The sequence below is a fragment of the Numenius arquata genome, chromosome 3 (assembly GCF_964106895.1).
Source record: "Numenius arquata chromosome 3, bNumArq3.hap1.1, whole genome shotgun sequence".
Taxonomy (NCBI): domain Eukaryota; kingdom Metazoa; phylum Chordata; class Aves; order Charadriiformes; family Scolopacidae; genus Numenius; species Numenius arquata.
Genome location: NC_133578.1, coordinates 7993339 through 8021090, shown reverse-complemented (window position 1 = coordinate 8021090; position 27752 = coordinate 7993339). Strand labels below are relative to the sequence as shown.

The 27752-nt window shown below is 36.4% G+C and overlaps 1 protein-coding gene across 1 annotated transcript; it reads left to right on the top strand.

Annotated features, from left to right (window-relative positions):
* The first annotated feature begins 26 nt into the window (after nucleotides 1–26).
* ACMSD (aminocarboxymuconate semialdehyde decarboxylase) lies at nucleotides 27–25611 on the top strand. Its single transcript, XM_074145560.1, has 10 exons — nucleotides 27–83; nucleotides 3515–3559; nucleotides 8617–8713; nucleotides 12644–12693; nucleotides 14013–14249; nucleotides 16500–16593; nucleotides 18250–18345; nucleotides 18828–19000; nucleotides 25229–25327; nucleotides 25549–25611. Exons 1-10 carry the CDS (start codon nucleotides 27–29, stop codon nucleotides 25609–25611), a joined length of 1011 nt encoding a protein of 336 aa, XP_074001661.1.
* The last annotated feature ends 2141 nt before the right edge of the window (nucleotides 25612–27752 follow it).

The window sequence follows — 27752 nt, the reverse complement described above, 5'->3', positions numbered from 1 at the left end:
AGTATTCCTCCTTTGATACTTCAAAAATGAAAATTGATATTCATAGCCACATTCTACCTAAGGAATGGCCTGACCTAAGAAAGGTAATAAGAGTTTGGATATTCAGTGCCTTATGTTATCAGCAACCATTTCTACCAATGTAATTTTTGAAAGAACAATGAATGAAGCTTTCTGTTATAAATATCTCTAGTTTTTTGTCTAATTTGATTTTTTTTTCAGCTTTAAGAAATTTGCATTGCATTACTTTGCAAAGCAAGAGTCCCAGTAAGAAAGGGATGGAAAACTGGGCTCTGTTCCCCACTCTTTATTTAGTCTGAAGCAATTCTTATATTTTTGCTTGTTTTTTTGAGAGACCTAAAATTGTCAAGTGATGAGGCGTAAATTCCACTCTCTTGATAAAACCGGAGCTGTCAGGTTCCCAAACGGTATTTACGTTTGTTTTAAATAAGAGAGATAAGCAAATATTAGACAAGATTAATGTTACCTAAGACAAAATTCATTCACATCTTATACCCACAGGCATGAAAGTCATTAACTTCAACAGGAGTGGGGTCACTCTAAGTATGGTTAATTAATGAAGATGATCATTTTACTAATATCTGTTATTTTTTTCAGTTATGGGAAAGTAGTAGCATATTGTATTAAAAATACAAAATCTCAGTTGTCATAACACTGAAGCTATAAGTCAACTGTTCTTAACTTTGAATCTTTGCGTGGTATTATTATTATCATTCAGTGACAAATTTGTTCTTGTCAGTAACAATTTTCATGATCCTGGGAAAAATATTTGAGAATGGAAAGTGTCATTTAGGTTTTCGTGTAATAAATCTAATCCTTTTCTTAGTTCAGATTATCAAAAGCCATGTAGTCATTTCATTCTGAATTAGGTTTTAGAGTTACTGCCTAAATAATTAAAATCACAATTCAATATAGAGGTCTGATCATTTTTTGACTCATAAGGGATCACATCTCCCATGCTTCAAAGGGTACGGAAAAAGATCACATGAAACTATATTTATATATAGTTTATACACACATATGTATAAAATTATTTGCACTTTAAAATTGCATTCTGATTTCCAGGATATCTATTTTTTATAATTCTTTAATGTTTCCATTCATGATAAAAAAGCAGAGTAGAAAAGAGAAGACCTGCATTGTTGCTTCTTTCCTTATTGTAATTCTGTGTTGGTTGTAGTTTGAATGAACGTTCCCTGTGTCTGACAGTAGCATGGAACCACTTGATTTCATTGTGCCTCTCTGACAACAAAAGAATACCATTATTTCAGCCACTCTCTTAGTCATATGACACACTAGCTGAAACTTTGTTTTACACTTTACATTTCTTTAACTTAATTGTTTTGAGGTTGATGTTGGCAAATTCTCACATAAGCTTTTCATATGCATTAGCTCTGTGTTTTGCTGGATTTAAGTGTGACAGTCTAGTGTCAGTTCACTCTTAGCCAGAGAGCTGCTGGAAAATGTAAACAGCATATTAGGAAAAAAGCCATGATAAAACCTGGCGTTAAGAACATAGATAGTATTATTTCTTGAGTAGTAGTGAAAACCAATATTGTTATGCACCAAATGTTTGTTTCCTCGTTTAACTAGGCAGATCTTTTTAAACATCTATTTGAACTTCCTATTTGTAATTATAAGAGCTCCTCAATGAAAAACACATGTACACTGGATATTGTAGGTCAGATGGCATATTTTTTAGAACAATTATGTCTATTTTAAATGGATAGGAGTTTAAATATCCAGACTACAAAGACTCTTGCTTGTTTCAGATTTTGTTGTCCTTGTTTACGTAATATTCCTAAAAAAAAAAACCTATAAAATTCCGTCATTCTGATTTTACATGATTTTAAAAGGTTTTTTTTGTCTGTATATACTTTAAAAGGGCAATAAATTCACGGAGATAAATCACCTCAAGAATCCCTTGATGTTCATGGACATATGTCAAGGCTGAATTCACTAGTTAGACACCGTAGGTCTGTGTTGCATTTATTTAAACACTGATAAAGAGGCAAATTTTTAAAAGATCATTTCCAGCTGCTAGTTTTTGTTTCCTGTGTTCTAAAGATTGAGTGATTCAATGGTTTATTAATGGGCCTGGAATAGAAAACAACTCTCAGAATTCCCTAGAGTCCTCTGAAAATTCAAGCCATTAACATAGTTCTCTGCATCTCGTGCATGGAAAACCGATCAGACAATCCAAACATGCACACATAGCGCTAAACTTTTCTTTTTTCCAGTCTTATAAATACTGAACCTTGAACCTATGAATAGAAAAATTCCATTATCAAGATACTTATTTAAGAGCTTAGGAACCTTACGAAGCTTAAAAATTCATAGAAATAAATGAAATAAGGACTGTCCATACACCCAACTAATAACTCAGGGGAATAAAGAAGAAAATAACTTCAAAAACAGACCATTGAGTTTCTCTATTGCCTAAATGCTCCTTGAGCACCTTTAAGGTACTTATTTTCTGCACAGCTTACAATTGCAATTAGCAGAGCTAGTAAAAACTTAAAGTTCTCATTAGATGTCACTCACAAAATTTTCTCTAAATTTAAATATTATATATAAAACCCTATAAATTTATAAATTTAAATAAAATATACATAGCTGAACGTAGCTAAATAAAACACACATAGCCTCAGTCATTAGCATCTCTGATTGGCTGAAGTCTGGAGGCTTGGCTCTGCATGCCTACTTTAGGAAAGCTCACAGTGGCATTAAGTAATGATTTGTTATCTCAGAAAATTCAGGACTGTGTTGAAATTGTTTACACTTCAGTGAAAGAAATGCCTGCTTTTACTCAGTTTCCTTTGAAATGTTTCTTTACAGAAAATTCAGAATTCTGAGCATTGTTTTGAGTCTATTATAATATTTCAAGATTACATTTATTTCTAATCTGATAATTTATGAAAATAAAAGGAAATCAGCATCTTTTGTAGGTTTGGGGTTTTTTGCATAAACAATTTTGAATCTCCCTGGTAGAATCAATGAGCATCTAAGCTTCTCCTTTTTAGCTTCTCTTGGCTGTTTAAATATTAATAGGCGAGAGACTGACCTTCAGTCCTGCTGCTGAATCATGGAAGCAGAAAGTGGAATCGATACATCTTTGTGCTAATGATTAACTGATCACAGATTGGAAAATTGTCAGCTCAATTTTCATATTGCCAAATGCTTGATTTAATTTTTTTCTGTGTTAAAATCATTCCAGTTAGAATGTCAATATAGTAAGCAACTTTAAGCACTTGGAAATCACACTTAAAAATGTTGTTGCACTGAGCTGAAAGTTCAGATCTACAAACACCATTAGTCCAGTCCAATTAAACTTCAGCGCTTCTGCTGAAGGCAATGGGGCTACTCATAGGCTCAAAGCTGAGCATATGCATAAACGTTTCTCCTGAATAAGTTGCCGCTGGCTTGTAAGAACTGATATTTTTATTATTATTGCAGAGCGCTAATTAGCACTGGCTTTTTCTTCTTTCTTTCACAGAGATATGGATACGGAGGATGGGTACAGCTGGATCACCACTGCAAGGTTTGGGCTGTTTGGTGCTCTAAGCTGATCTCTTGTTGTCATCAGGAGCACAAACTTACTCAGTAAATCTATTTAAAAGCAAATTGGCGATAAGATTGGCTATGTCTGATACAGATTTCTCTAGAGGTCTATCTTCTCTGAAGTAATATCACTCTAAGTTCTTATATACCTCAGTAAATTTTTTTGCTTGAGAGGTGAAACTCATTCTTTTTTATGAACCAATATCCATTTTTCATCATCATCTCATATTAGCACTTGGAATGGATAGCTCTAAGGATTTCTTTTCAATAAGACAGGTCAACCTAAAGCAAATTACACGTAGATTATTTTTTTTGGTTGCTGTTAAATGCAGTCATTTGTATGAGAAGCAAAACCTAAAGGAACTGGTATTTTAATAAAAGTTAAAGAACTCATCTGAAAATGCCTTCACATCTGAGTGAAAGGGAAAGAGGAATTTCTGTAATTTCATGACAAGGAGAACAAGTAACAGAACAATAAGGATAATCCATAGGTTTGGGGACCATTATGTAGGAAAGTAGGAGCCAGAGGTTTATTGGCAAGTGAAATGCAGTTGGGGTCTGATATTACTTCACCTTTTTATCCCCATCCACTCTATTAACTTCATAAAGGCACTTCTGAGCTACATTAAGACAACTGGAACAGCTTGTCTCCAGATGCCATGAGTCTATGCTAACAGTCCATCTGCATTCAAAATCCATCCTGCTGGTACTGAAGTTGGCAGAGTACATGGATTTAGTCTGATGGAGACAGAACTAGTTCCTTAAAGTCTTGATTCTTATCTCGCTCAGAATAGAGCAAATCGGCAGTAATTTCAGTAGTATTCACTGTGACACAACAATGTAAAACTTCTAAAAGCAAGATCAACCTGTTGCAGTTTATTTTTGATAAGAGCATTAAAAAAATTACCAGTATTAGTGGTTTTTTTACAGAGGGCACAAGGACCTAAGAGAAGTAAGGCTGATATAGGAAAATAATTCCCTTTATACATTACTATGTAGGTTAACTGTACCAGCTACTTTTAAGATGTTACGCCTGTTATCATATAATAACTTTGGCAGTCGGATATGTTTGTCTGTCTCAAACACTGTCACAGGAAGCCAGCTTCCTCCTGTGATCTGTCAGCCCCCCACTCCTAGGAATCTTTTGGAGTGCCTGTCGCTGCAAATGGCATTGGCCTCTGGAAGGAGGGAGATTAGAAAGATGGCAATAAAAAGAGGTCTCAGAAGACCTCAGGTCACTTTCCACTTCACTTCATATGTACTTGTCCCAAGTTGAAAAACTTCATCTGTAATTGCCTACCACAGGAATGTTGAGAGTTGTACAGATACGGAAGGGAGAAAAGCAATGGAGGGTATCAGCCAGATAATTAAGGAGAAAATATGAAGACAACGGAGGTTGGGTAGATAAGAGCAGAAAGAACAATTTGGGGATAGTAAGCTGGAAGACAAAAGATGCAAAGTTAAGAGCATAAATAGCTCAACAGAGAGTGTCAGCACATAGCCCACCTAAAGCACATGAAGAGTGCAAATAACAGGCTAAACCCAGCTATGTTATATACTGGCAGGCTGTATGCACAGGGGTTTACAAGGGTTAATCTCTCTCTGTCTTCTGAAATTCAGAGATGATCTCAAGATAGAAATTATATACTGAAAACTAGAGGGATAACTGATAGAAAGATTTAGTATTTAGCATTTTCAGGGTGACAGTGCCTCTCCCTATTTGGGGTAACCTTATAAAGAAAATAGTACTCAATCTTCGTCATTGGTTTTTTTGTGGCTTGGCTAAGTCATTCATTCTCTGTAGAGATGCAACTTCTTTTCTCTTTAGAGAAGCAAGACTTGCATCTTCCAGGAAACCAAGGTATTTAAATATATAGTTCCTGTTCATTTCAGTGGAACTAGACATTCCCTCATCCCCTTGACGCTTTGCAAAATCGTACTTCTTTGTGACTATATGTATAGTAGTAGATTCATATAGTAACTGAAAAAAGCTGATAAAATGGATACAACACAGTGTCTATTTATTGCAACCTAATGATATACACACCGTTGTCATTCTGTAACACGCAAGGCTAACAACCCTGTATGAAAAAGGACCACAGAATATGAAGGTTGGGACCAAGAATGAGGAGCAAACAAATATGCTGAAATTTCAGATCTGAGTCTAAGCAGGCATAGGAGGAGAGAACAGGCCACCTGCTGAACCAGAGTGTGGATGGCACAGCTTCTGAGATACGTAGTAGGTGCAGGAAGGGGAGAATTGTTGGAGACATTTTTAGCAGCTTAACTGTTTGTTACAGGTCTGATGCTAAAATTCCTTGCTAAAAATAGTTTGCAGAGGAACTTTGTGGCAAGTCAGTAATGGCCGCCTAGGCTCTGCAGAGAATTCTGTCTAGCCTACTTCTGTCTCAAAATGTTGCATGAAAAAAGTGCATGGCAAAATAAAATCCAGTTCAGATATGTGGAGCTGGGAAAGTTAACTCTTAAGATTAAGAAAAGAAAGGGAAAGTTTTTCATATCATTCTGTGGAGAAGCATCAGGGTCAAACTGGAGGAAAATAGTTACATATATTTTTAAAGTGCAATTTGGGACTTGACTGAGTAGCTCAGTGATGGGATTATTTTAAATGTAGCTTGCTGAACCCAATCAGCCTGCTGGACTTAATTCTTTAATATTTCTGTCTTAATTTCCACATAAATTAATTAAAGCTTTAAATATCAGGTAATGTTTAGGATGGAATGAAATAGAATAGAATAGAATAGAATAGAATAGAATAGAATAGAATAGAACAGAACAGAACAGAACAGAACAGAACAGAACTGTTCGGCTGTGCCCTTAAAAAAATGTGTTAACTTTGCAGCTTGCAAATAAAAATCTCTTGTCTTTAATGAGATTTTCAGCACTGCATCTGTTGGTTTGGAACATGAAAATTTTTTTTCTGATCCTTGTTTCATTCTTACTACTGCAAAAAACTTTGAGAATTGTTTCCCACTTGAGGGGTCTGAGTAATTTCTCATTCTAAAAATATCGGGTGCAGGATAGTGGCAGTGTCTAGAGACTGTAGCAGTATGACTCATTTTCCAGTCACAGTGTTGCTGGACCAGATCTTTCTATGCTTACATACACAAGCACGAATCTATTCAAATGGTCATGTTTTGCTTTCCTGCATAATCAAGTTTGTTGTTGCCAACATACAATGATGGGATCTTAGCCTCGACCTGTAGCGTGTTCACAAAGAGTCGGTTAATGCAAATGAAAATAGCAGTGTGCCCAACTAATTCTTCAGTGAGAACAGCACTCGGCTTATTGGAAACCTTTCCTGTATTGCAAACTCTGTTACAGCATTCAGAGAATAACTATTTATCTCAGCATTTAGGTATGAGCGCTGTCAAAGGTGCTAGTAAAATTACAATCTACCTAACGCTGTTTTCAATTTTATGAGAAGAAAATAACATGTGAGCATGCTAAGCCTTAGCTGTGTCTGAGGAAAGAATTTAAAGTCGCCTGTGTTCACAGAAATTCTCCCAGTGGTAATCCAGTAAAGGCTACATGATCTATTTGTATGGGATGCAATGCTCGGCTCTACTCTGTCTTTCTCTACTCACACCCTGAATATTTTGCCAATACTAGGCAATCTGCAGCAATGCACTAATATTTTTTTAATGTATTGGAATGTATGGCTGGAGTAAACCTTTCTGTCAGGTTGGAAAATCAATTTTACAAGAACCTGAAGTATTTTACCAGGAGATCAGGACTATGTAGTTGTTATTACTGACTGTAATATTTCAAGTGATTTTCACAACCTGTGATATAGCTAACAAGTAACTGGACAGTTTGCCAAGGCAGCACAGTTAGATTTGTTGAAGAGAGCTTTAAAATATTCATTAGGGCAGTATATTTGTGAATGATGTATGAAGTTAATAACAAATTCAAGGTTAAGAACAGCCTGACTTCTCAGGAGGGGACAGAAACCCAGCTCTGTGAGTAGTAGTGAAATTTTATTAGCTGTTTCTGTTTTAGCATACTAATAGGGAATATTCTGATTTAACAGAAAAATAGACAGGATCCTAAATAAATAAATTTTATGAGGAAAAATAAAGTGGCTTTTGGAGAGAGAGAATTCCTTTTCCAGAAGGTTCAAAAGACTGCCCTGCGCTTAGCTTCTGTTTACAGTGAAGGTGCAGGAATAGCTGCTGTGTTTTCTCCTGTGATTTTTAATTTTCAACTGCAGATGCAGCATGTTCCCTGTCCCGTACAGCTGCTGCATGACTGCGCTTACCCATCCCAAATACATAGCATCTCGGGGATCTTCTGACTCAGTGTTTCTGACTCAGGAACAGTGTTAAATTTCGTGACCTTGATAATATTTTGAACTTTGTATGTTTGGGAATTGGTGGCATATGGGGAAGGTATTACACTAATTCAGGTAATGGTTTTATGCTGTGTTTAGGTTTTGTTCGGTGGATTTTTTTTCCCAAATACAAATTCTTCAATAATTCCTTTTTTTTTTTTTTTCCTTAAGGAGAAAATGTAATCTGAAGACAACATAATAGGTCTCCTTTTGTCTCAGTATCACTGGTGATATGAAACAACTGGACTGAAATTAACAGAGTTGCACAATTATTTCTGTAGTTACTGGAATCATTGTGATGCTATTGACTTTAAAAGAACACACACATACCCAAGGGGAAAATTTAGCACGGTTTTAATTAGAGCATTGTTTTGAGGTCAAAATTTGGTTTGAGGATAAACTTGGGTTAAGGTACCTGGTATCTTTTCCAAACAAATGTACTGTGATAGACATTGCAAAAGAAAGGGGATTTTTTTTATTTTGAAGAATTAAAACTGAACTATAAATTACTGTTTTATTAATTACTATTTTAAAATAGTCTTTGATTAAAAATACCTAGTGAATAAAAATAAAAGAACAAAATTCTGTCACTGAATTTCTGTAGGGAGCAGAACATACTCAAGCGACTATAAATTAGCATGTACTACTTTATCACATTTATAATATATGAAAATGTCATTTCACAGGGACAGGCAAAGATGATGAAGGATGGAAAGGTTTTTAGAGTTATTCAAGAGAACTGCTGGGATCCAGAAGTACGGATTAAAGAGATGGACCTATCAGGTACTTCCATAAAGGAATTGAAATCATTGTGTCTCATTTAGAATAAGAGGAACGTCTCTGTTAGTGTATCTGAAAGTGCTCAATAACAATATAAAAATTAAAAGGTTTAGCATACTGATTAATTAGTTTAAATTTGTTGGAAGTCAGTGAAAATGTGTATGCTTTATATTCAGACTCAAATAGGACATATTCCCAAAATATACCTCATTTTCCGTAACAATTTCTTCCCCACGTGGGCTCACTGATTTTGGTGGGATTGTTAATACAGAATGTTAATACAGTTGACGTAAGTAAGGATGACTAACTGTGACCCTGAAAAGGCAACATGCATTCCAGGTATAGAAGTGGTTTATGTAAAAGAGGAAGCCCTTCCATTTTTGTTCCAAATGTTAAAAAGATTCTGTTTACTCATAGGATTTTTTATATGTTTGTTTCCTTTTCTAATATTTTCTCCTGTTTACATGTTGCATCTTCATTCTGTATTTTTGCTAGAGGCCCCTGAGCCTGGAGAAGTGGTACAATTACTTTCTCGGAAAAGAATTTTTCTGAATTAGAAAGAAACTCAACCAGATGCCAAATTTGCAAATTTATTTTCCATCAAGTTACTTGCATGCCACTAAATGAGGTTTGTAAGATGGGACACTGAGAATGGGAGAAGAAACTTTTAGTCTGATCAGTTGTTTTCGTTAGTTCTTACTAACACTGTAATTCCAAATTGGTTTTGTGAAAGAAATATTATATTAGTATAGATTATTTTTTTCTTAGATTGGCACCTGAATAATTCCCTACATCAGTTTCTCAGTAGACACAACTTGAATATCTTCTCCAATTTTTTGTAAGGAATAAACATCAGAATTACTTCAAAGAGCAGGTATTTTATAAGTAGCATTTTTATGATTATTGTTTCCTTCTCTCATGGGACAGTGTGTCAGGACATACTTTGGGTCATTCTCCGTATGTAGATTTACTGCAACATGCAACACAGGCCAATTTAGGAACTCAAGGGCTGGTGGGCAATTTATGTAAACACTACTTAGATAATTTTCAGCTACATCATTTTTACCCTGGAGGAGCAGTATTTCAGACTCCAACCATTGAACTGCTAATGGGAATACTGGAATGTCTTTGCAACCTCTCTGAAATATGCTGCCTTGACTAGACTGTAGTCATTCCCTGAGTTAGCTCAGGGATTTGGGGGATTTCCACATTGTTCAACCACAGTGCGGATGACAAATAGCCTTTGGGCATCTTTCCCTTTCAGATATTTCCCCCAACGCTAATGACAAGTTTCTATAAAACAATTCTTCTCCATCTATTTGCTGTAGACAAAGGGAAGACACAGGAACAATTCTTTCAAATTTTTGCAACAGCTCTTCAGAAAAGAAAATGTATCATAAAGCCAACCACCACAACATTTCTTCACAAACTGAACAGTGCTCACTTGGTTAAAAAAAAATAAAAATCTAAAAGTGTGTGTTACAGCACCATCTGGTGACTTGTGCCTTAAAAATGTCCCCTTTTATTACAGCACTCCAGAGATACAGGCATCAGCCAATTCAGTGTAAAAAAAAAAAGGTCTTAGTGTTTTTCATTCTTACTGGTCTTCTAATGATAAAGACTATGGGCCACATTTACTCTTTTTTGGTTTACAAAGCTGTAGCTACTTAGTTCAAAGACCATTTTCTGTAACACAGGCTGTGATAGATTGCACCCAAGAGTTTAACCTCCAAATATGGCATAATTTTGGAACAAAGATGCAAGGAGTCTCCCGACTGAACGAAACTATTACCAGCCACTGTAAGATACGTCGTGGTTTAGTCCCAACCGGCACCTAAGCGCCACACAGCTGCTCACTTGCTCCCATTCCCGGTGGGTGGGATGCAAGCAAAGCAAAACAAGGAATTCATTCACAACTTCACAACTTCCCATGGGCAGGCAGGTGTTCAGCAGGTGTCTCCGGGAAAGCAGGGATCCATCATGCGTAAAGGTTGCTTGGAAAAACAAGTCACCATAATTCCAAATGTGTCCTCCCCTTTTTTCTTCTTCCCCCAGCTTTATATACTGAGGAGGACATTGTATGGTACGGAATATCCCTTTGGTCATTGGGGTCAGCTGTCCTGGCTGTGTCCTCTCCCAACTTCTTGTGCCCCCCCAGGCTGCTCGCTGTCAGGACGGTGTGAGGAGCAGAAAATGCCTTGACTCCGTGCGAGCCCTGCTCAGCAATAATGAAAACATCCCAGTGTTATCAACACTGTGTCCAGCACAGATCTATAGACCCATACTATGAAGAAAATTGTTAACTCAGAGAGATAACTTACACCTTGGTTGCTAAAAGGCTTTGTGCAACGCCCAAGAAGTCTTGCCAGCAATAAGAAATGGTAGCCAATGTACCAAAGAGACTAAACTAGTTCTCATAGTCATATGTACTATGTCTATTTGTTATAGCAAGCCTGTGTCTTGATCCACTCAATAAAACAAGCTATCAACATAATTCAATAAAACAAGCTGCAAAGGTAACGAACATCACAATTCTGTGACACAGATCATTACAATTTTGTTGGAGAAAATGTTTCAGTTAATCCTAACTGCTTTTTCTTACTATTTTCTCCTTTGTAAAACCCTCTGAAGAGGGTACAAAGTAGAGGTTTTTCTGTGCTGGTTCTTCTTCTTCCTAAAGCTAGTGTCTAGGAATGTTCAGCTTGGAAATTTTCCCCTAATGTTTATGTGAAATTTGCTCAGAAGTGTAAAAATGGATTGAAACCAGATGCAATGCTTACTTTGTAAAATATGGGGAATGTTCTCAAACATACTAATGAAGTGTCCTGTAGCATATTGGTGGATATTACGACTTAGGCTGTACTTACATATATATGTAATTTTGTGGACCTAATCCTTAATCCAAAACCATTGCTGCTGCGTATAATATTGATCAGATCTTGTAAAAGAGAGTCAGCTTCCCCTCTATGTTTCCTACTTAGGACACTGAGAAGGAGAATAAATAATTTTGTTAAACTTTTGAGCACTTTGGCAAGGTCATTGTCTTAGAAAAAAATCTCATAGAGTTTGTTCTGCTATCTTTTGCATTACAAGTTTCATTACTAACAACAAAGTTAAATTTTCTAAAGCATGACCAAATATGTGCATAAACATTACAATTAGATCTAAAATTAAAAAAAAAAAAAAGTTTTGCATGTAACTATTTAGTGAAGTCCTAATTATCATTGATTGTTTCTTCTGTTGTTAATCTGCTGTTTGTTGTGTTCATTCCTGTAGCCTGTCACACACAAACTTATGGTATAGAGTTGCCTATGAACAGAAACGAAACAACAGAGACTTAATTCTCTTTATCGCTAACATCAAAATTATTTCTTAAAACAGACAGAATTTCTTATATTTACAACCTCAGTAGTCCAGACACGAGATGAATGAAACCTAACACAAGGGGCTTTGGGAAACACATTACCAATGACTGTTGACATAACATTGTTTATCTTTGAGCTAATTTACCTGTTTATTTATTAAATATATATGATAAACATAAGTAAACTTAAAATACTGTATTCTTTTGGTTTAATGTCACATTCATTTATGTGAGTAGCATTAAATTGCTATTTTAATTAATTGTACACATGCATACTAAATACTTCTAAAATCAAAATACTTAGTTTCACAAAATAATGTAGTATGAGTAGGAAAGTGTTATTTTTCTTCCTACTTAGCAGAAATATTCCAATCCTAATAAACCGATACACTACAAGATTTATTACCATGATCCTCAATTAGCAAAAAAGAAGATTCCATCCATATCACTATTAAATCAGTCTTTCTTACCATTAAAGCTTTTACCTTCCACCTTTCAAACCAAAATCTTAATTTTTAAACTTTTACCAAAAAAAGAGGCAAGATTAATAACTGCTTTTTCTTACTCAGGAGTCACAGTCCAAGTCCTTTCCACAGTCCCTGTTATGTTCAGCTACTGGGTAGGTTCCTACTAGCATATTTTCTAATTCATATGTTACAAAATGTTTAAAAAATAAATGCATCCTCCTGTAAATTATGCAATTGAAGTAGTCAGCAGAGCACTGAAGTAAATGGGGAACCATTCTGCTGTGAAAAACAAAAGACAAAAAAATAGTCCAGGTGTCAGAAGAGCCAGCAGGGTGGGTGTCCTGGCAAAACTCCGCTCCGCGGTACACCCAGTAAGAAAGAATGAGACAACAGAATTTCTTGTGGGGATCTTATGGGGGGTGTTGGAAACAGAGAGAGAATTTACACAGCGTGAATCCATGGGTAGCAGGTAGACATATATGTACAGATTCTATGAAAACTAGACATCGGTCGGTATTTCCTCATGAAAAAAAGAAGTAAAAGATATATTTGTGGTCTTATCCCGCTTTCTTTTAAGTGTGGTATGGGACTCATTGACTTAGAATGCTTTGAATCTTAAAATTCAGTAGCAAATTTAAATTAATATGTTCCCTGCATGGTGGTTTTGAATGCATCAAAGAAATAAAAACAGTCTGAGAAGATAAATCATAGCAAAATGCTGTTCTAAATACAGTCTCAATTTGACTATTTAGCTATGTGTACAAGTCAAATTGTTGTATGGAAACAGAAATGCTACATTAAAAATCAGTGCATTAAGCCCATAACATAGTGGTACTACTACATATAAGTAGTACCACTGATCTTCAGAATTTCTTGTCAGGTGACATATCTTTAAAATTTTAATCTGGTATTTATGGGAATATTTTCCATTAAATATGTATTAGGGAAAAACAAGAAACTGGTTGTATGGATATTGCAGTTCCCTTATTAAGAATTATGACTGTTATCTCCTTCTAAATGTTAGAGGGGTTTGCTCAAGCTTTCTCTGAAGAATTCTCATGCTCCAGCATCTCACATTTCTTGGTGTTATCTCTTCAGCTTCAATAATAGGAGACTAAATATTCATTGCTATGTTTAAAAATCATATGCTGAGATTTTTGCATTGGGATAAACAAAAGAAGAGGGCTGGTTTACACAAAAGATCAGGTACTTAAGTGATTTGGCAACTTGGGCTTTGTTACGCTCATCCTGAGCAGTAAAGGCAACAGCAGTTGATAAAATGTTCAAGACAGGAAGGTTTTAAAATGAGGCAGAATTTAGCCCTGCTGGTTTGCAGCCATTCAGAACTGTAAATTTTAGGTTCAAACTTTCTGTCTGAATCGTTTGCTGTGACATTTATCCAATATCTTCCAAAGGTGATAACATTTGAGAACTATATTTTAATGTACTATTCTGCTTAATATCTTACCAGGCCAAACCTCAGGATACTTTAGATCTAGCCCAGATATTAAATAATGACTTAGCTGCTACAGTAAAAAAGTACCCCAAGAGGTTTGTTGGCTTGGGTACATTACCTTTGCAAGATCCAGACCTGGCTGTGAAGGAAATGCATCGCTGCGTGAATGAACTTGGATTTCCTGGAGTACAAATAGGATCTCATGTCAATGAATGGGACCTGAATGCACCAGAACTGTATGATATTTATGCTGTGAGTAAATGTTTCTTTCCTTATTTTGGGGAATTCTATGATACAGAATTCTGATTAAAAATATCTTGGGACATAGTAATCAACTCAAATTATAGGTACATTAAAACAATTGAGCCTTCTAATCTGCTTAGTGTTTAAAGCTTTAATTATATATGATATTTCATTATACGACAATAGTACAATATAAAGCATTCTGAAACATACTTTATAATAATAAATAAAAAATCTTTTTATGATATGAGTTCTTAAAGTAGAGTTGCCTTCTTGGTTTGTGAGGATAAGTGAAGTATCAAATAAAGCATTTCTGCACTGTTTGCTTTTGGGATCAAGTTACTGTATCCAGTCCTATTGAGATAATTGATACAATTCCCTGAGATTTTCAGAGATTCCGGTAGAGCTAAGGAACCATACAAAATTATGCAAATGGGACCAAAAGTTCCAAACTGAATGTATTGATTATAAAATTAATTTGATTGCATTACTTAAATAACCCGAGGTCCAGATGAGGATGGTCATTTGTCTAAATTACGGGGTTTAATTAATGTACATTCTGTATCTCTTTCAGGTTATTATAGCTGTCAGCTTGAAATTGATTTGTAGAGGTTATTTTTCAGAATGCCAAATTTCTTCAAGAATTCTGTTAGTGCAACATCTGGACCACTTGTTTTTATGGTAATATACAGTCAGTTATCAACTTCCACTCTTGGAGATGCACACATTCAGAGAATCACAGCATGGCTGAGGTTGGACTCTGGACGTCATCTGGGCCAACCCCCTGCTCAAGTAGGGCCACCTAGAGCCAGGTGCCCAGGACCATGCCCAGTTGGCTTTTGACTATCTCCAAGGATGGAAATTCCACAACCTCTCTGGGCAACCTGTGCCAGCACTCAGTCACCCTCACAGTAATAAAGTGTTTCCTGATGTTCAGAGGGAACCTCCTGTGTTTCAGTCTGCGCCCATTGCCTCTGGTCCTGTCACAGGGCAACACCAAAGGAACCTGGCTCCATCTTCTTTATGCCCTCCTTTCACGTATCGGTATACATTGATGAGATCCCCACTGAACCTTCTCTTCTTGGGCCAAACAATCCCAGCTCTCTCAGCATTTCCTTATAGGAGAGGTGCTCCAGTCCCTTCATCATCATACTGGGATCTCTCTCTCATACTCTACATTCTTCAGTTTATGTTTAACACATGTAGAAAGTAACCTCTATCAATTTTAGAAACATGCCTGGATAATAAAGATTGTGAAATTAAGCCAGATTTGATAATGAACTTTGTCAATCTACCAAGCCAGTTATTGAATCGCTATTTTTAGTTTACAAATGTAGATGGCAATTAGTCTCTACAATCCAAAAGCTGCAGCTTTATTTATGCATGTATGGGTAAATAAACCCAAATTTTTCAAATGTGTGATAATCTCCTTAGCAACAAGAGGAGGTCCAGAAATACATCTGACAAAACGAAGCTGTTACATCCTGGTTAAGCATATGAATGACTCTGATGACTATATATTCAAATTTAAGCACATAGTTAAATTACTCAGTCATAGTCAGCATCCTATATTATTCTCCTTTTTTCCTTTCCTGTCAGTAGTTTGTGAAAAATTAATATACTTGAGTGGAGATGGATTATTGATCAGAATACAGCTAGATTTCAGACTCTTAGGGTGGATTAGGAATGTTTTTTTAACCCAGGCAGAGGGCCAAAGGGGACAAATGTAGTGCAACAGCAATGAAAGTTCCTGAAGGCAGCTGGAACAATTCTGCAAAACCATCCCAAAATGGTTCTATAAAACATTATGAGAATTCATCCTTATATCTGTAATGAAACCAAAAGAATGCTAGTTTGAACTGAGTTTTATACTGCAGGATGGCTGAAAAACACAGCTAAAAAAGCATCTTGTGCCAGATTAATCTGAGGAACACTTGGCTTGCTAAAAAGGTATTATCATCAGTGTTTCTAATCCTGTAGTGTCTAAAAGAACTTTAAAACTAAGTGAGGACATCAGGATATGGCCCAGAGGAGTAAATATAACCAACTGTTGCTTATAGTTCTTACTTCTGGGCCTATTTTCATTACTAGTACTAATGCTAGGTACAATTTTGGAGGTAATCTTTAAAGCATGGCTAAGAACTAAGATGCATTTTGGTATGATTGATATGATTAGCATGATTATGCATTTGGTATGATAATTGGTATGATTAGTATGATTTAGTATGATAACTAAAAAGATTTTTCTTTTTGCTGCAGGCTGCCGAAAAATTAAATTGCTGTCTCTTTGTGCATCCCTGGGACATGCAGATAGATGGAAGGATGTCCAAATACTGGTTTCCCTGGCTAATAGGTGAGTGTATACTTACTTTGCTTAATCTAAATTTATGAACTGTCACTGGATTATGCCCAGAAGATTGTTACAAAGGTACTAGTACAGAGAAAAAATTACATAGCTTTTCTATCAATCTTTTTATTTTAAATCAAGTACTACAATTAAATCTGTTGTGTAAATTCAGCAGTCATTTGTTTTTAAGCTTGTTTAGTTTGTCTAACTTTTAAATACCTAGAATTAAAATTATTCAGACTAGCAACAGAATCTAGTATTTTCTTTTGTCCTAAATACAAAGAGCAGATGACTTGGGAAAAGTCTCTGAAATGAGCTCCTCAAAAATAATGTGAGTTAATGAAGGAGTAGGCAAAACCGAATATTACTTTTTAGAATTTCTTGGATTATTTCCTAGAATTAAGTTGGTCAAAGGAAATAAATCTAAGTTCACATCAACTATAACTGAAACAACACGTACTTTAAAAGCTCCCCATAGATGTAAGGAATGATCCAGTTTCTGTTTTTTTCCCCATCTGCTAGGGAAATCAGAACAACATCAGGAGGTGGGTTATACTGCTACCTAGAAGTGCTTGGACCTGATTCCACCCTCACTTATTCTGTTTTGCATTGTTTTGTTTTGCACGGTTTTGTGCTGCTTCCAATCGAGGTGTTCTGAAAAACATACATGATCCACGTGTCATATACATTCTGCAATATACACTAGAAAATCTTAGTGCCTCAGTCACCAGTGCATTATCTTAAAACAGTATCAATTAGTTTTAATCAGAGCAGGGTCAACAATACAGATTTAACAAGAGACTGAAATTACTGCATTCCCTTTAAAAAGTACAATTAAAATATTTTCCTACAAAGCCTAATAAGGTTTTGCATAGAGTCATTTAGGTTGGAGAAGCCCCTCAAGATCATCAAGTCCAACCATAAAGTCCAACACATCTGAGCGTATGGTAAAACGTTAATGAAAGACAACCTTTTGAGCTGGATGGGTATTATTTCCCCCATAGATGAGGGGAACTGAGTTCCTAATTTCAAGCTGGATGTCTGAAGTTAGGTGCCTAAATGGGATGATATTCTAAATGTTAGGTGTGCTCAGAAACTGGGGCCTGATGTAGGAACCTAAATTGCTTTCATGTTCCTAACACTGAGCATCCAAGTTAGCCAGAGGCAAAAAGAGAGATAGGTTATTTCTAAACTGCAGGAACTGGCACCATGTCATAACTAACGCCCAAATCTGTGTTGGAATATCCACCGACATATCTGCCCCATTTTCCACACAAAAGAAACCCAGAAACACAAGTGAGAAGAGAACCCGGCATATTCCATACTTGTCTTTGAGCTCGGATAGCTGGGGAATCGAGGCTGTACTGCACAGTTCAGGACATACTCAACCCGCCTGTCAGCTGTCCTAGTGAGGTAGGATAAAAACTGGGCTTAGAATTCAGAAGATCATAGCTTCCAGGCCTGTGTCCCCATTTCAGTTACTTAATGTTCAACTTAGTGTTCCTCTGATAGAAATAATGCGTAACCTTTGGCAGTTGCTCTGTGACTATTAGTTTTTCAGTAGGCTCAAGGCTAATTGATAAAAATGAAGATACCATTTATAACTCAAATGGGAAAATTAAAAATAAACCTCTCATACAGTAAAGCTCTTTTTGTTCTTAGGCATGCCAACGGAAACAACCATAGCCATTTGCTCCATGATTATGGGAGGAATTTTTGAAAAATTTCCTAAGCTGAAAGTTTGCTTTGCACATGGAGGTAAGTAATATACCATATTGTAAGTAAAATACCATACCAACATACCATATATACCATACTACACCTGCTCCTTACTTCCTGTTTTTTGATGTCAGCTAATAGGGTTACCACTCTAAGTCTGCCATCAGCTGAGCATTATTTACCCCAAAGAAGATAATCTGCCAGATCAGCTGCTTGTATGAACACTCTCTAACCTGTTTCAGACAGTGTTTGAACTGTTACAACAGCCTTTAAGGGAAACGAGGAGGCAGGGGAAACAGGAGATTGTTTGGGGAAAGGGACAAGGAAGCAGCAGGGGGGCAGTAGTGAAGAAGTGGGGAAAACAGAAAAGCTAATGAAGGGGAAGGAGTAAAAAATTGCTCATGCAGAGCACTTTCTTCCTAAATAGCTGACAGTACAACTTACAGATCTCTATTGATAATGTGGCTTTTTTTAACTCCTGCATATTTACAGCTTCTGTTACTGAAAATTTCTTCTTGCAGGTGGAGCTTTTCCATACACAGTGGGGCGAATCTCCCATGGATTCAATGTGCGCCCTGATTTGTGTGCGATGGATAATAAGGTGGATCCAAGAAAATACCTTGGCTCATTTTACACAGACTCTCTTGTCCATGATCGTGGTGCACTAAGGCTGCTGACAAGTGTAATAGGAGAGGTGAGTTTCAGTGCTTCCAGAAGCAGGGTGAGTCCTTCTTTATTTACTTCTCTATGAAATAGCAAAAGGAGAAGAGAAGAAGAAAGCAGGAAGAAGAGAGCAGATTCACCCAGTAAAATCATAATCTGAGCTATTACAAACTGATGTGCTTCTGCCATGTTGATAATGTTTCTACTATATGGAGGTATTGAAATGGTGGTTTTAATCCAGGAAATCATGCACTGTGAACCTTAGTTCAGTGAGGCTGCTTCCTTGCGTAAGGCTGTTCAGGATGGGAGTGCAAGCACAGACTGCTTCATTTGGAGCCTTGTTTTCAAATGGCTTAATTTGAAAACTCAGGTGTGTACTTGAAGAAACCAAATTGCATTTCCACGTGGGAAATTATAGGCAGAAAAAAGTCAATCATAAATTTTTTGAGAGGATCCTGGAGAGAAAATTAAACATCATGGGTTTGCAAAAATATTTTAATTGTTAGAGTAGAGAGTAAAGAAATCTTTGTGGTTTAGCAGCCTATTTAATTCGGGTACAGCATGGGAGAGAAAAATGCAAAAACATTCAAATAATTCCTTCTCATTAGTAAATGTTCAGGAAGGGCTTGAAGATGGCATCACTCGTGCCAACTTCCAATGGATCCCTACAAATCAACAAGGGACCTGTATTTGTGTCTTGATCTCTGGACCTCATGGAGTTTGTGCAGCCAGCGGGCAGATACCTACCAGACGTCAATAACAGAAATGCAAGCTCTGATGTTGACTTTCTTATCTCAGCAACTGTATTCTCGATTCCTGTACATTAGTTTCTAGGCTTACATAGTACTTTCTCACGTATGGGGCTGTTGCTGTCATCAGGGCCTCTCCAAAGACAGCTAAGACGAGTGTTTTCTTTCTCTCTACAGAAAAGATACTGTTGATTTCCCATTTTCATCTCTAACAGTCTGAACAGGTTGCTGCAATAAATCTGTACTAGAACCGGTACAGAAGTGACTTGCCTAGGTTAGCCAAAAATAATAATGCAGAAGAAACTATTGCTTTTCTTTACCATGGTACTCTAAGCCTGGGTCTCAACCCTTTGAAATCCATGGGGTTTCAGTCTGTCCTGCACAGGAAATCTGGATTTCTACCTGCAACTCCCCTACAGTACTTGCGCCTTTTAGGAAAACTTTGTATTTGAAGATTCATGAAAAATTCAACTATATGACAGCACAACTACAGCTTGAAACAATATTATAGAAAGTTTTTGTAAAGTGTGCATGTACCTGTACATGTATATATGCATACAGTAACACTACACCTCTAAGGAGGGAAGAGACAATAACTCTTACTTAAATCCACCATGAACCAAAAGTAGATTTATGGCAGGAGCCCAATAAAATATGCAAAAAACTTCCACACAGCCTAGTTCCATTAGAAACAAGATAAAACACAGGTCAGTTTACTTGTCAAAAGATGTGCTAATAAGCTGTTAATATTGGAAAGTTCTTATAACATCAGTGGGTATTAACTTGGGTGGCATTTGTTAAGTTCTTTCCATACATACAGACATGTTATAGCATTTTTTTGGCAGCGCTAGTCCTAGTGAACACTGCTGGAGAGACCTCTGCGCCAGATGAAGTTTAACCAGATGGAATATTAACAAAGTACTAGGGCTCCAGCCCAATATTGATTCCTGTTAATTTCTGTTACCAACTTCTAAATAGTAAATATATCACAGTCAACAGCTCAGGACTTTTTACTATGCATTACCTTTTGAATCTAACTGTAGCTTGAATCTAACCTGTGAATCTAATTGAATCTAACAGTAATTAAGTGGCTTTAAGTAGTTTTTACAATAGATTTAAAAACTTTACTGGATGTGCACTTCCATTTTACAAGACAGCCAAAGGCTTATGAAGTAACAGTTCAGCAGCACTTGCCTTCAGTTATCTCCTTTTCTGAGAAGTCTCCCCAAATCCAGACCATGTTCATCCTAAGTATATATATGTGCAGTTATAGTGTAGAGGGATGCGTCTAGCTCTTGAATTTAAAATCGCCATGTTTAGGTAGTCAGATTCATATTTTTTTAATGCCAAGGAGAGAAGGTCACTTGCTTGTTTCTTCTTTTCCATTTTAAAATGTTGGGAGACATGTTCTGCCACTGTTAGAAAGACCTTGATAAATTAGAATCTGTGTGACTCAGCATGGCCGAGACCCACAGATTCTTTTTCTGCTCTGATTCTGTTAGAAGCTGAACCACAGGTGTCAAGAGCAAAGCAGGAGAGAAAGTACAACAGGATGCGTAATCCATTGATGATGAACTTAATTTTTTTTCTGTTTTAATTTGTATAGAAGGCAAGTCTCGAAGCAGTTCTGCTTTCAAGTGACGAGTTAGCTTTGCTTCTCAAGGCTGCTCTGAGCTGTGGCTGTTGTGGGAAAGCTGCTCTCTTCACACCACGCTTAAGCTGTAACTTTTCTACCTTTCTTCCTAAGAAGCGACACGTAGGCTCTGGCCCCTAATCATGATCAGTCTTTGCAACTCAAATTGGGTTGTTTGAGGGGAGAGAGGTTCTGGATTCTAATTTGGTAATCTCAGAGTCACTCAGCAATAGCCTCTCTGGTGTCTCGTTTATTTTGTCAACAGACTTCTGAAATTCAGTTTTTTAACGCAAAAAATTGGACCAGTGTACTACATGGGATGTTGCTGTCTTCTTTAATTCTCCTCTGACTGTTTTGAGTTCAAGCAATGTGACATCAGGTGGAACCCCGGCACTGAAAAGTCATGAGTCAGATCCCAGAAACTTAAATGCTTTTAACACTCCAGAGAACTTGAAAAAAAAAAAAGTGGTTTTTTTTTCTCTTTTTCATAGCCTAAGGCATCTTAACCTTGAAAAAACATTCACTTCACATTTTCAAGATTTACTTTATAACCATGAAGATTAAAAAGTTCTCTCTTTTTGTCTGAGTAAAGTGTCAAAATGCTTTAAAAAATGCCAAATATCTCAGCATTTCCAGTGCAGCCATGTGCTAGCAGAATAAGACATATAAGATGAATAAATGCTGGGCTAAAAACAATGTGGTTGCCTCTTGAGGGTGACGCTGTAACTTTAGGAGCTGAAGGTTTGAAATAGGCCAGGTCTCTAGAGCACAGCCAGGAGCTGCGCTGGAAGGGCATCGGTGTGTGTAAAGACGTGTGTAGACGTGGCTTCGGGGCCTTGGGGAACAGCCGTTACCTGGCACCAGAATGTAAAGTGTTGGCTTTGGGCTTATGAATATTAAAACCCAGTGACAGCTGTGATGAGTCATGTACATTTAACTTCATCCCTTCTTAGTTTTGGGGGCAGGTTAATTGGAGCCTGCCCCACTTAAAGGAAGCAGAAGCGTACGTTTCTGAGAGAGAATTTTGTAAGACTGCAAAATTGCTGCAGTCCTTCGCTCCCCCCACGATGAGGTATCTTGAAGTGAATATAAATAAACACAAAATCCCTGATGATGCTGGCTCTAAAAAGTGAAGAACCGAGTTGACAGGGGATTAAATGATTCAGTGTATCTCTGCAAAAACTTCCCCATGGTGTTTCCTCAAGAGTCATCACCCAAAGGTAGAAAATTCTCTGGCCAGAAGTTGGAGCTGAACTGGCTATAGGAACCTGGCCTCCTGTTGAGACCTATCCTGAGAGCAGGAAAGAAGGTGAGATTCAAGGCAAATACAGTTTCTCACTAATATAAGAGGACAAACTCACACTTGATGCTCTCTGAGATTCATCTTAAGATTCAGGTCCCTATTACTGCGGAAGAAATTCAGCTGAGTAGAAGGGTCCACAGAGGTTAATCATATGTACCTTTTTAAAAGGAGAGATGCACTAATTAAGGTATTGAACTAAAAGTCCTCTAGGGAAAACTGACTTTGTTGATATACTTTGGAATAAGATATTAATGCATCAGTTGTGCTAGAAGTATTGCTTATCTGCAGAGACTTCACAGGACTTCTCTGAGGCTGGCTGCTAAAGACAGGTCTTGTAATCCCCATTTTATTGGTACAAAACTGAAGCTCAAAGAGTATAAATGAATAACCTAATAACACTAGTAGCAGAGCAATAATGCTGCTTCTAGATTTTTCTTCTTAATTTACAGCTTTTAATTTTACTGCTAATGGATAGATCACAATTAGCCGTGAAACACTTTACATTTAGGAAAAGAAAAATGCAATTGAAATAATATATATATTATTCCAATGAGGACATGGGATTTCTTTCTGCTTTGGTATACAGGAGATGTAAACAAAAATGTACAAACCTCCCTGGCTGATTTAACCTTGACTAATAAACAGCTGGGCAAATACTGGGTTTCCTTGTCCTTTACTTAGAAATCCTTTTTCTTATATAAACCTAGTATGTTTATTGGTTGTTTTGGTTTTGTTTGTTTTTTTTTTTTTTTTTATATGGCATACATTTGTTTTTCATATCTGAAGAAAATATCTTGGTATCAGATTGATTATAAACAGAGGAGTGTATCTAGCTGCTTAAACATATACACATCCAAATATATTTTGTTTAATCTACACTCAAAACTTGATTTAGTAGACAGAGGGTATAAATTCTCCTAATCTTATGGCAAGGCTTCTATAATAAATTATAACACAACAATATAGGACAGAACAATAGAATGTGTATCTTCTCTTTGGATTTCTTATAAGGTTTTTGTATAGGTGCTTTCAGAGACTCTCGGGTGACATCTACTGGAGGTGAAAAAATAATAATTAAAAAAAAAAAGCATTGACAAATAAGAAAAATGAATCATTTCATAAAATAACTGAATTATGTTTTCTTCATCCTATTTCAGCATTGGTAGCAGAGTTCAAATATTATAACAAGTGCCCCAAATTCATGAGCTTGACTTCAAATTCCTGAGACATTTAAAAACATATATTTTTAATGAAAACTGTGGTTTTCAAATATTCATGTCTCCAGGAGATGAAGCTTAAAGGAAAATAGACTTTTGATAAAATCAAGAGAGTCGGCAGCAGGCAATCTCCAAGGTAGATAAAATGGGGAAATATCATTCCAGTGTGAAAATGAACCAATAAATATGGACCTAATTGAGGATCTGCCTATTTCTTTTCATCTCTGATAATAGGAATGATGCATACAGGTTTTTATTGAATTTTCTTTTCACTGATTTGCTTTCAGAAACAAATCATATCATGTCACTCACATTTTCAGATCTGTGTTTCAAGCACACAGCTAATATCCAATCCCCAGTTAAAGACAATGACATTTAAAAAAAATTACAGACTTCCAAAAATAGGTGAAATGTAAATGAGATTTTGGGTTTGTTATCTGAAGCTGAATACTAGTTAAATTAAATTAAACTAAATTTTTTTTTATTTAAGTGTTTGTGGTAATTCTACACTGTACCAGTAGTATCACATTGCAATTATTACAGCTTTTCAAGTATCACACAGAAGATAATTTTGATTGCTTTGTATTTTTTATTACATGTTCTTCTCACATATACCTAATTTTGTGTGTCTCTGTGTGTGTGTGTGTGTGTGCAGTCAAGAGTTTCAGGGATGCAAACTCAAGCATCTTTTCTGAGTTTGGTAGAAAACTTTGTGAGATTCTTAAAGAAATGTGTCAAACTCATTCTCATGAGAGCATCTAGTGAACATGAAAAAGAAACAAAAAGTCAGTCAAGAAACAGAAGGAAGAATTCTGTGTACCCTTTCTCGGCCACTTAATTATGGCAACACTTAACCAAGATTAATCATTGCATTTTAGGCAAACTACTTGCAGAAGCAGTGCGAGCAGAGACAATAGATACCTTTCTATTACATTTCAGAGCAGCAGCACCACAGTACAGAAAACCAACCTGGGTAGGAAATTACCATTTGTGTTGTATTTTGTATTCACCTGAGCAATATACACTCATTCCTAGGGGGCTAGGATTTGCATTTGGAACTTCCTGTGTATCAGAATGAAAATACAGCAAACTTTAGTGAGACACCACAAAAGCAATAAATAATCTGTACTTTTTCAAACTTAAATTCACCCAATAAACTTGAGTCATACTTTTTGAGCTTTATTTTTTTCCTAATGAAAGTTAGAACCCAAAGATTATCTTCATAACCACTTTTGCAATTAATCAGCCCAATACATGCATGTAATTTCCTGTGGCTTATTATAAATTCCAGAAAGCACATGCAGCTATATTGTTTAATGTTACTGCAAAATGAACAACATGGTTTTCTTATTACCAGGACAAAGTTATTTTGGGGACAGATTACCCTTTTCCACTTGGGGAACTGGAACCTGGAAAATTGATTGATTCAATGGAAGATTTTGACAATAAACTGAAGGTATGATCTTTACATTTGGGATTTTTTTTCCTTCTTTTTAAGCCTCTAGTTTTAGACCTGAGATAAAACACTGAAAAATCAGTGTGGTACATTGATTTCTGCAAAGACTGGTAGAGGCCCTTTAGTCTCTTTGCAGCAGTTCATTTTAAAGCATAAGTAAAAACAGTCGAGTAAAATATGAGTTAAGCACACACAAACATATATGTGTTTTGTTTTTACAGGATAAACTCAAGGCTGGAAATGCTCTGGAATTTTTGGGTCTTAGCAGAAAACAATTTGAATAATTATGACGATACTAAAGAGATCAAACTTCAGGAATAGCACTGAAGGCTTAAGGAAACTTCTATTTGTACGTGCAATTATACAGATGAAAAATAAATTTGACAAGTATATTACAGTCTAATGTTATTTCCAAAACAAAAGCAAGGGTACTGGAAATGAGTATGCACAGGTATTTCTGTGCATTTGAGGATTTATGGTGTCTTTAACCAATTCTGAAATCCCTGCTTTCATAAAAAAGGAAAGATTTAATCTTTTGTACTGCTACTAAGAATCTCTGAATGATAATCAATGTCCTGTTATTAGGACCAGGAAGAAAAGAGCTGAGAAAATTATGCCTTGTATCCATTACATTTCAATATTTGTTATGTCAAATAAGAGAATTTAGAAGAACCTTAAAAAAAGAATTTAAACAGAATTTTGTTGATGCCCGATAAAAGGCAACACTCGGCATTGCAGCATAGCACAGCAGCTCAGCACTGCCACCTTGTAAATGTTGTGAGAGGATGAAAAAGGTCTCTGTGGGGACTTGTGCTCTTTAGCTGCCTCCTACAGCGCTGGCAACTTACCACAAACAGTTTGAACAATGTGGTTGTAAGTGCAGAAATAATGTATTTGTGTGGGTAATACTTGGTGTGTCACTGTCAAAATAAATACTAGTGTTTAGTAACAGTATGGTTTAACGTTCTGTTCCTTAAAAAATACTTCCTACGAGTAAGGTTGGCTGCTTTAAGTGTTGAAATGTTAGTGCTCTGTCTAGTTTGAGTCCCGCTATAGGAATGGAAAGATGGTTTACTTTATAGACACTTGATTGAAATGGGGTTTCATGATTATCCGGTGAGCACACAGGTATCCTCCTCCTGAGAGGCTTTTATACCAGTCAGAAAAGTGTGGATGAGTGCTTGCAGTCTCCGTTCTCTTGGGATGGTTTGCTGGCTACGTGTGGTGTCACCATTCTTCTCCAGGAAAAAACAGTATTGGACAAAATTCGTTTTGTAGCTGTGTCCATAACTGTCCTTACATCACATACTGAACCTGAAGGATGCTGAACATCAGCAGTTACTGTTGTGGAGTCCCCTTCTTTGGAGATTTTCAAGACCCACCTGGATGCAGTCCTGAGTAGCATTCTCTAAGCAATCCTGCTTCAGCAGGGGAGTTGGACTAGATGATCTATATGGTCCCTTCCAACTCTAAAAAAAATTCAGTGAAATTCAGTGAAATTACTGCTAGTACCAGCCTCTGTTGGACTACAAAGAAGGCTTTGTCCTTCTTCACAGTGACAAAAACCAAAACAAGGGGTGGTTTGTGCAGGTTATGTTTCCTAGCTATTGCATTTGGATATTGACTATATTGCTTCTCCAAATATATTCCATAAATAAAAGACTACTGGCCATCAGAAGCTGCAGTAGATAGCAGCTCACAGGTTTAGGCCCTGGGAATATCAGGTCCTCATGGAAGAAGACAAGAGGATCTAGATAAAATAGCTTTGACGATATCTGTTGTCCTCAGGTTAGCAAGACTTCTGTTGACCTTTTTTATTTAAATATCTACATGCAAACATTGAGCTACTTATATGTATGATTTTTTAATTAAATTTCAAAGTAGAAGAAAGGCAACTTCGTTCTCACATAATATTCCTTTCCTTAAGCATATTTGATTTTCACAGATGTTTAAATGGATTTAAGAAGAAAATACGTTCTGATTCCTCCAATACATTTTAATTGGATTAACTCTTTAATTTTTTTATGAATGAAACTTGTTAAGTTAGTGAGAATGCAATATTACATCTTTGGGGACCAAGGTCTGGAACCTCTCCAATAGCAAGAACAGTATTTAATTACCTTAACCTGTGGCTGAATGGGTGATTGCAGCACTCTGTGTGGCAATTATTTAATGTGCATACCCTGCATAAATCATAGTCATTATGCACTGTCATTATTTAATGATATTCTACTTATTCTCAACGCATTAAGATTTTTAAGACATGGATATATATATAATCTTCCCTTTTTTTTCACTAACAAAGCTAATGTAAAATCCTAATTACAGGCAGACGAGAACATTGTTAATAGTCTTCCACCATTACTGAAGGAATAAAAAAAAAAAAAGTTGAACACCCAAACTCCGTGAGTTTTACATAGTGATT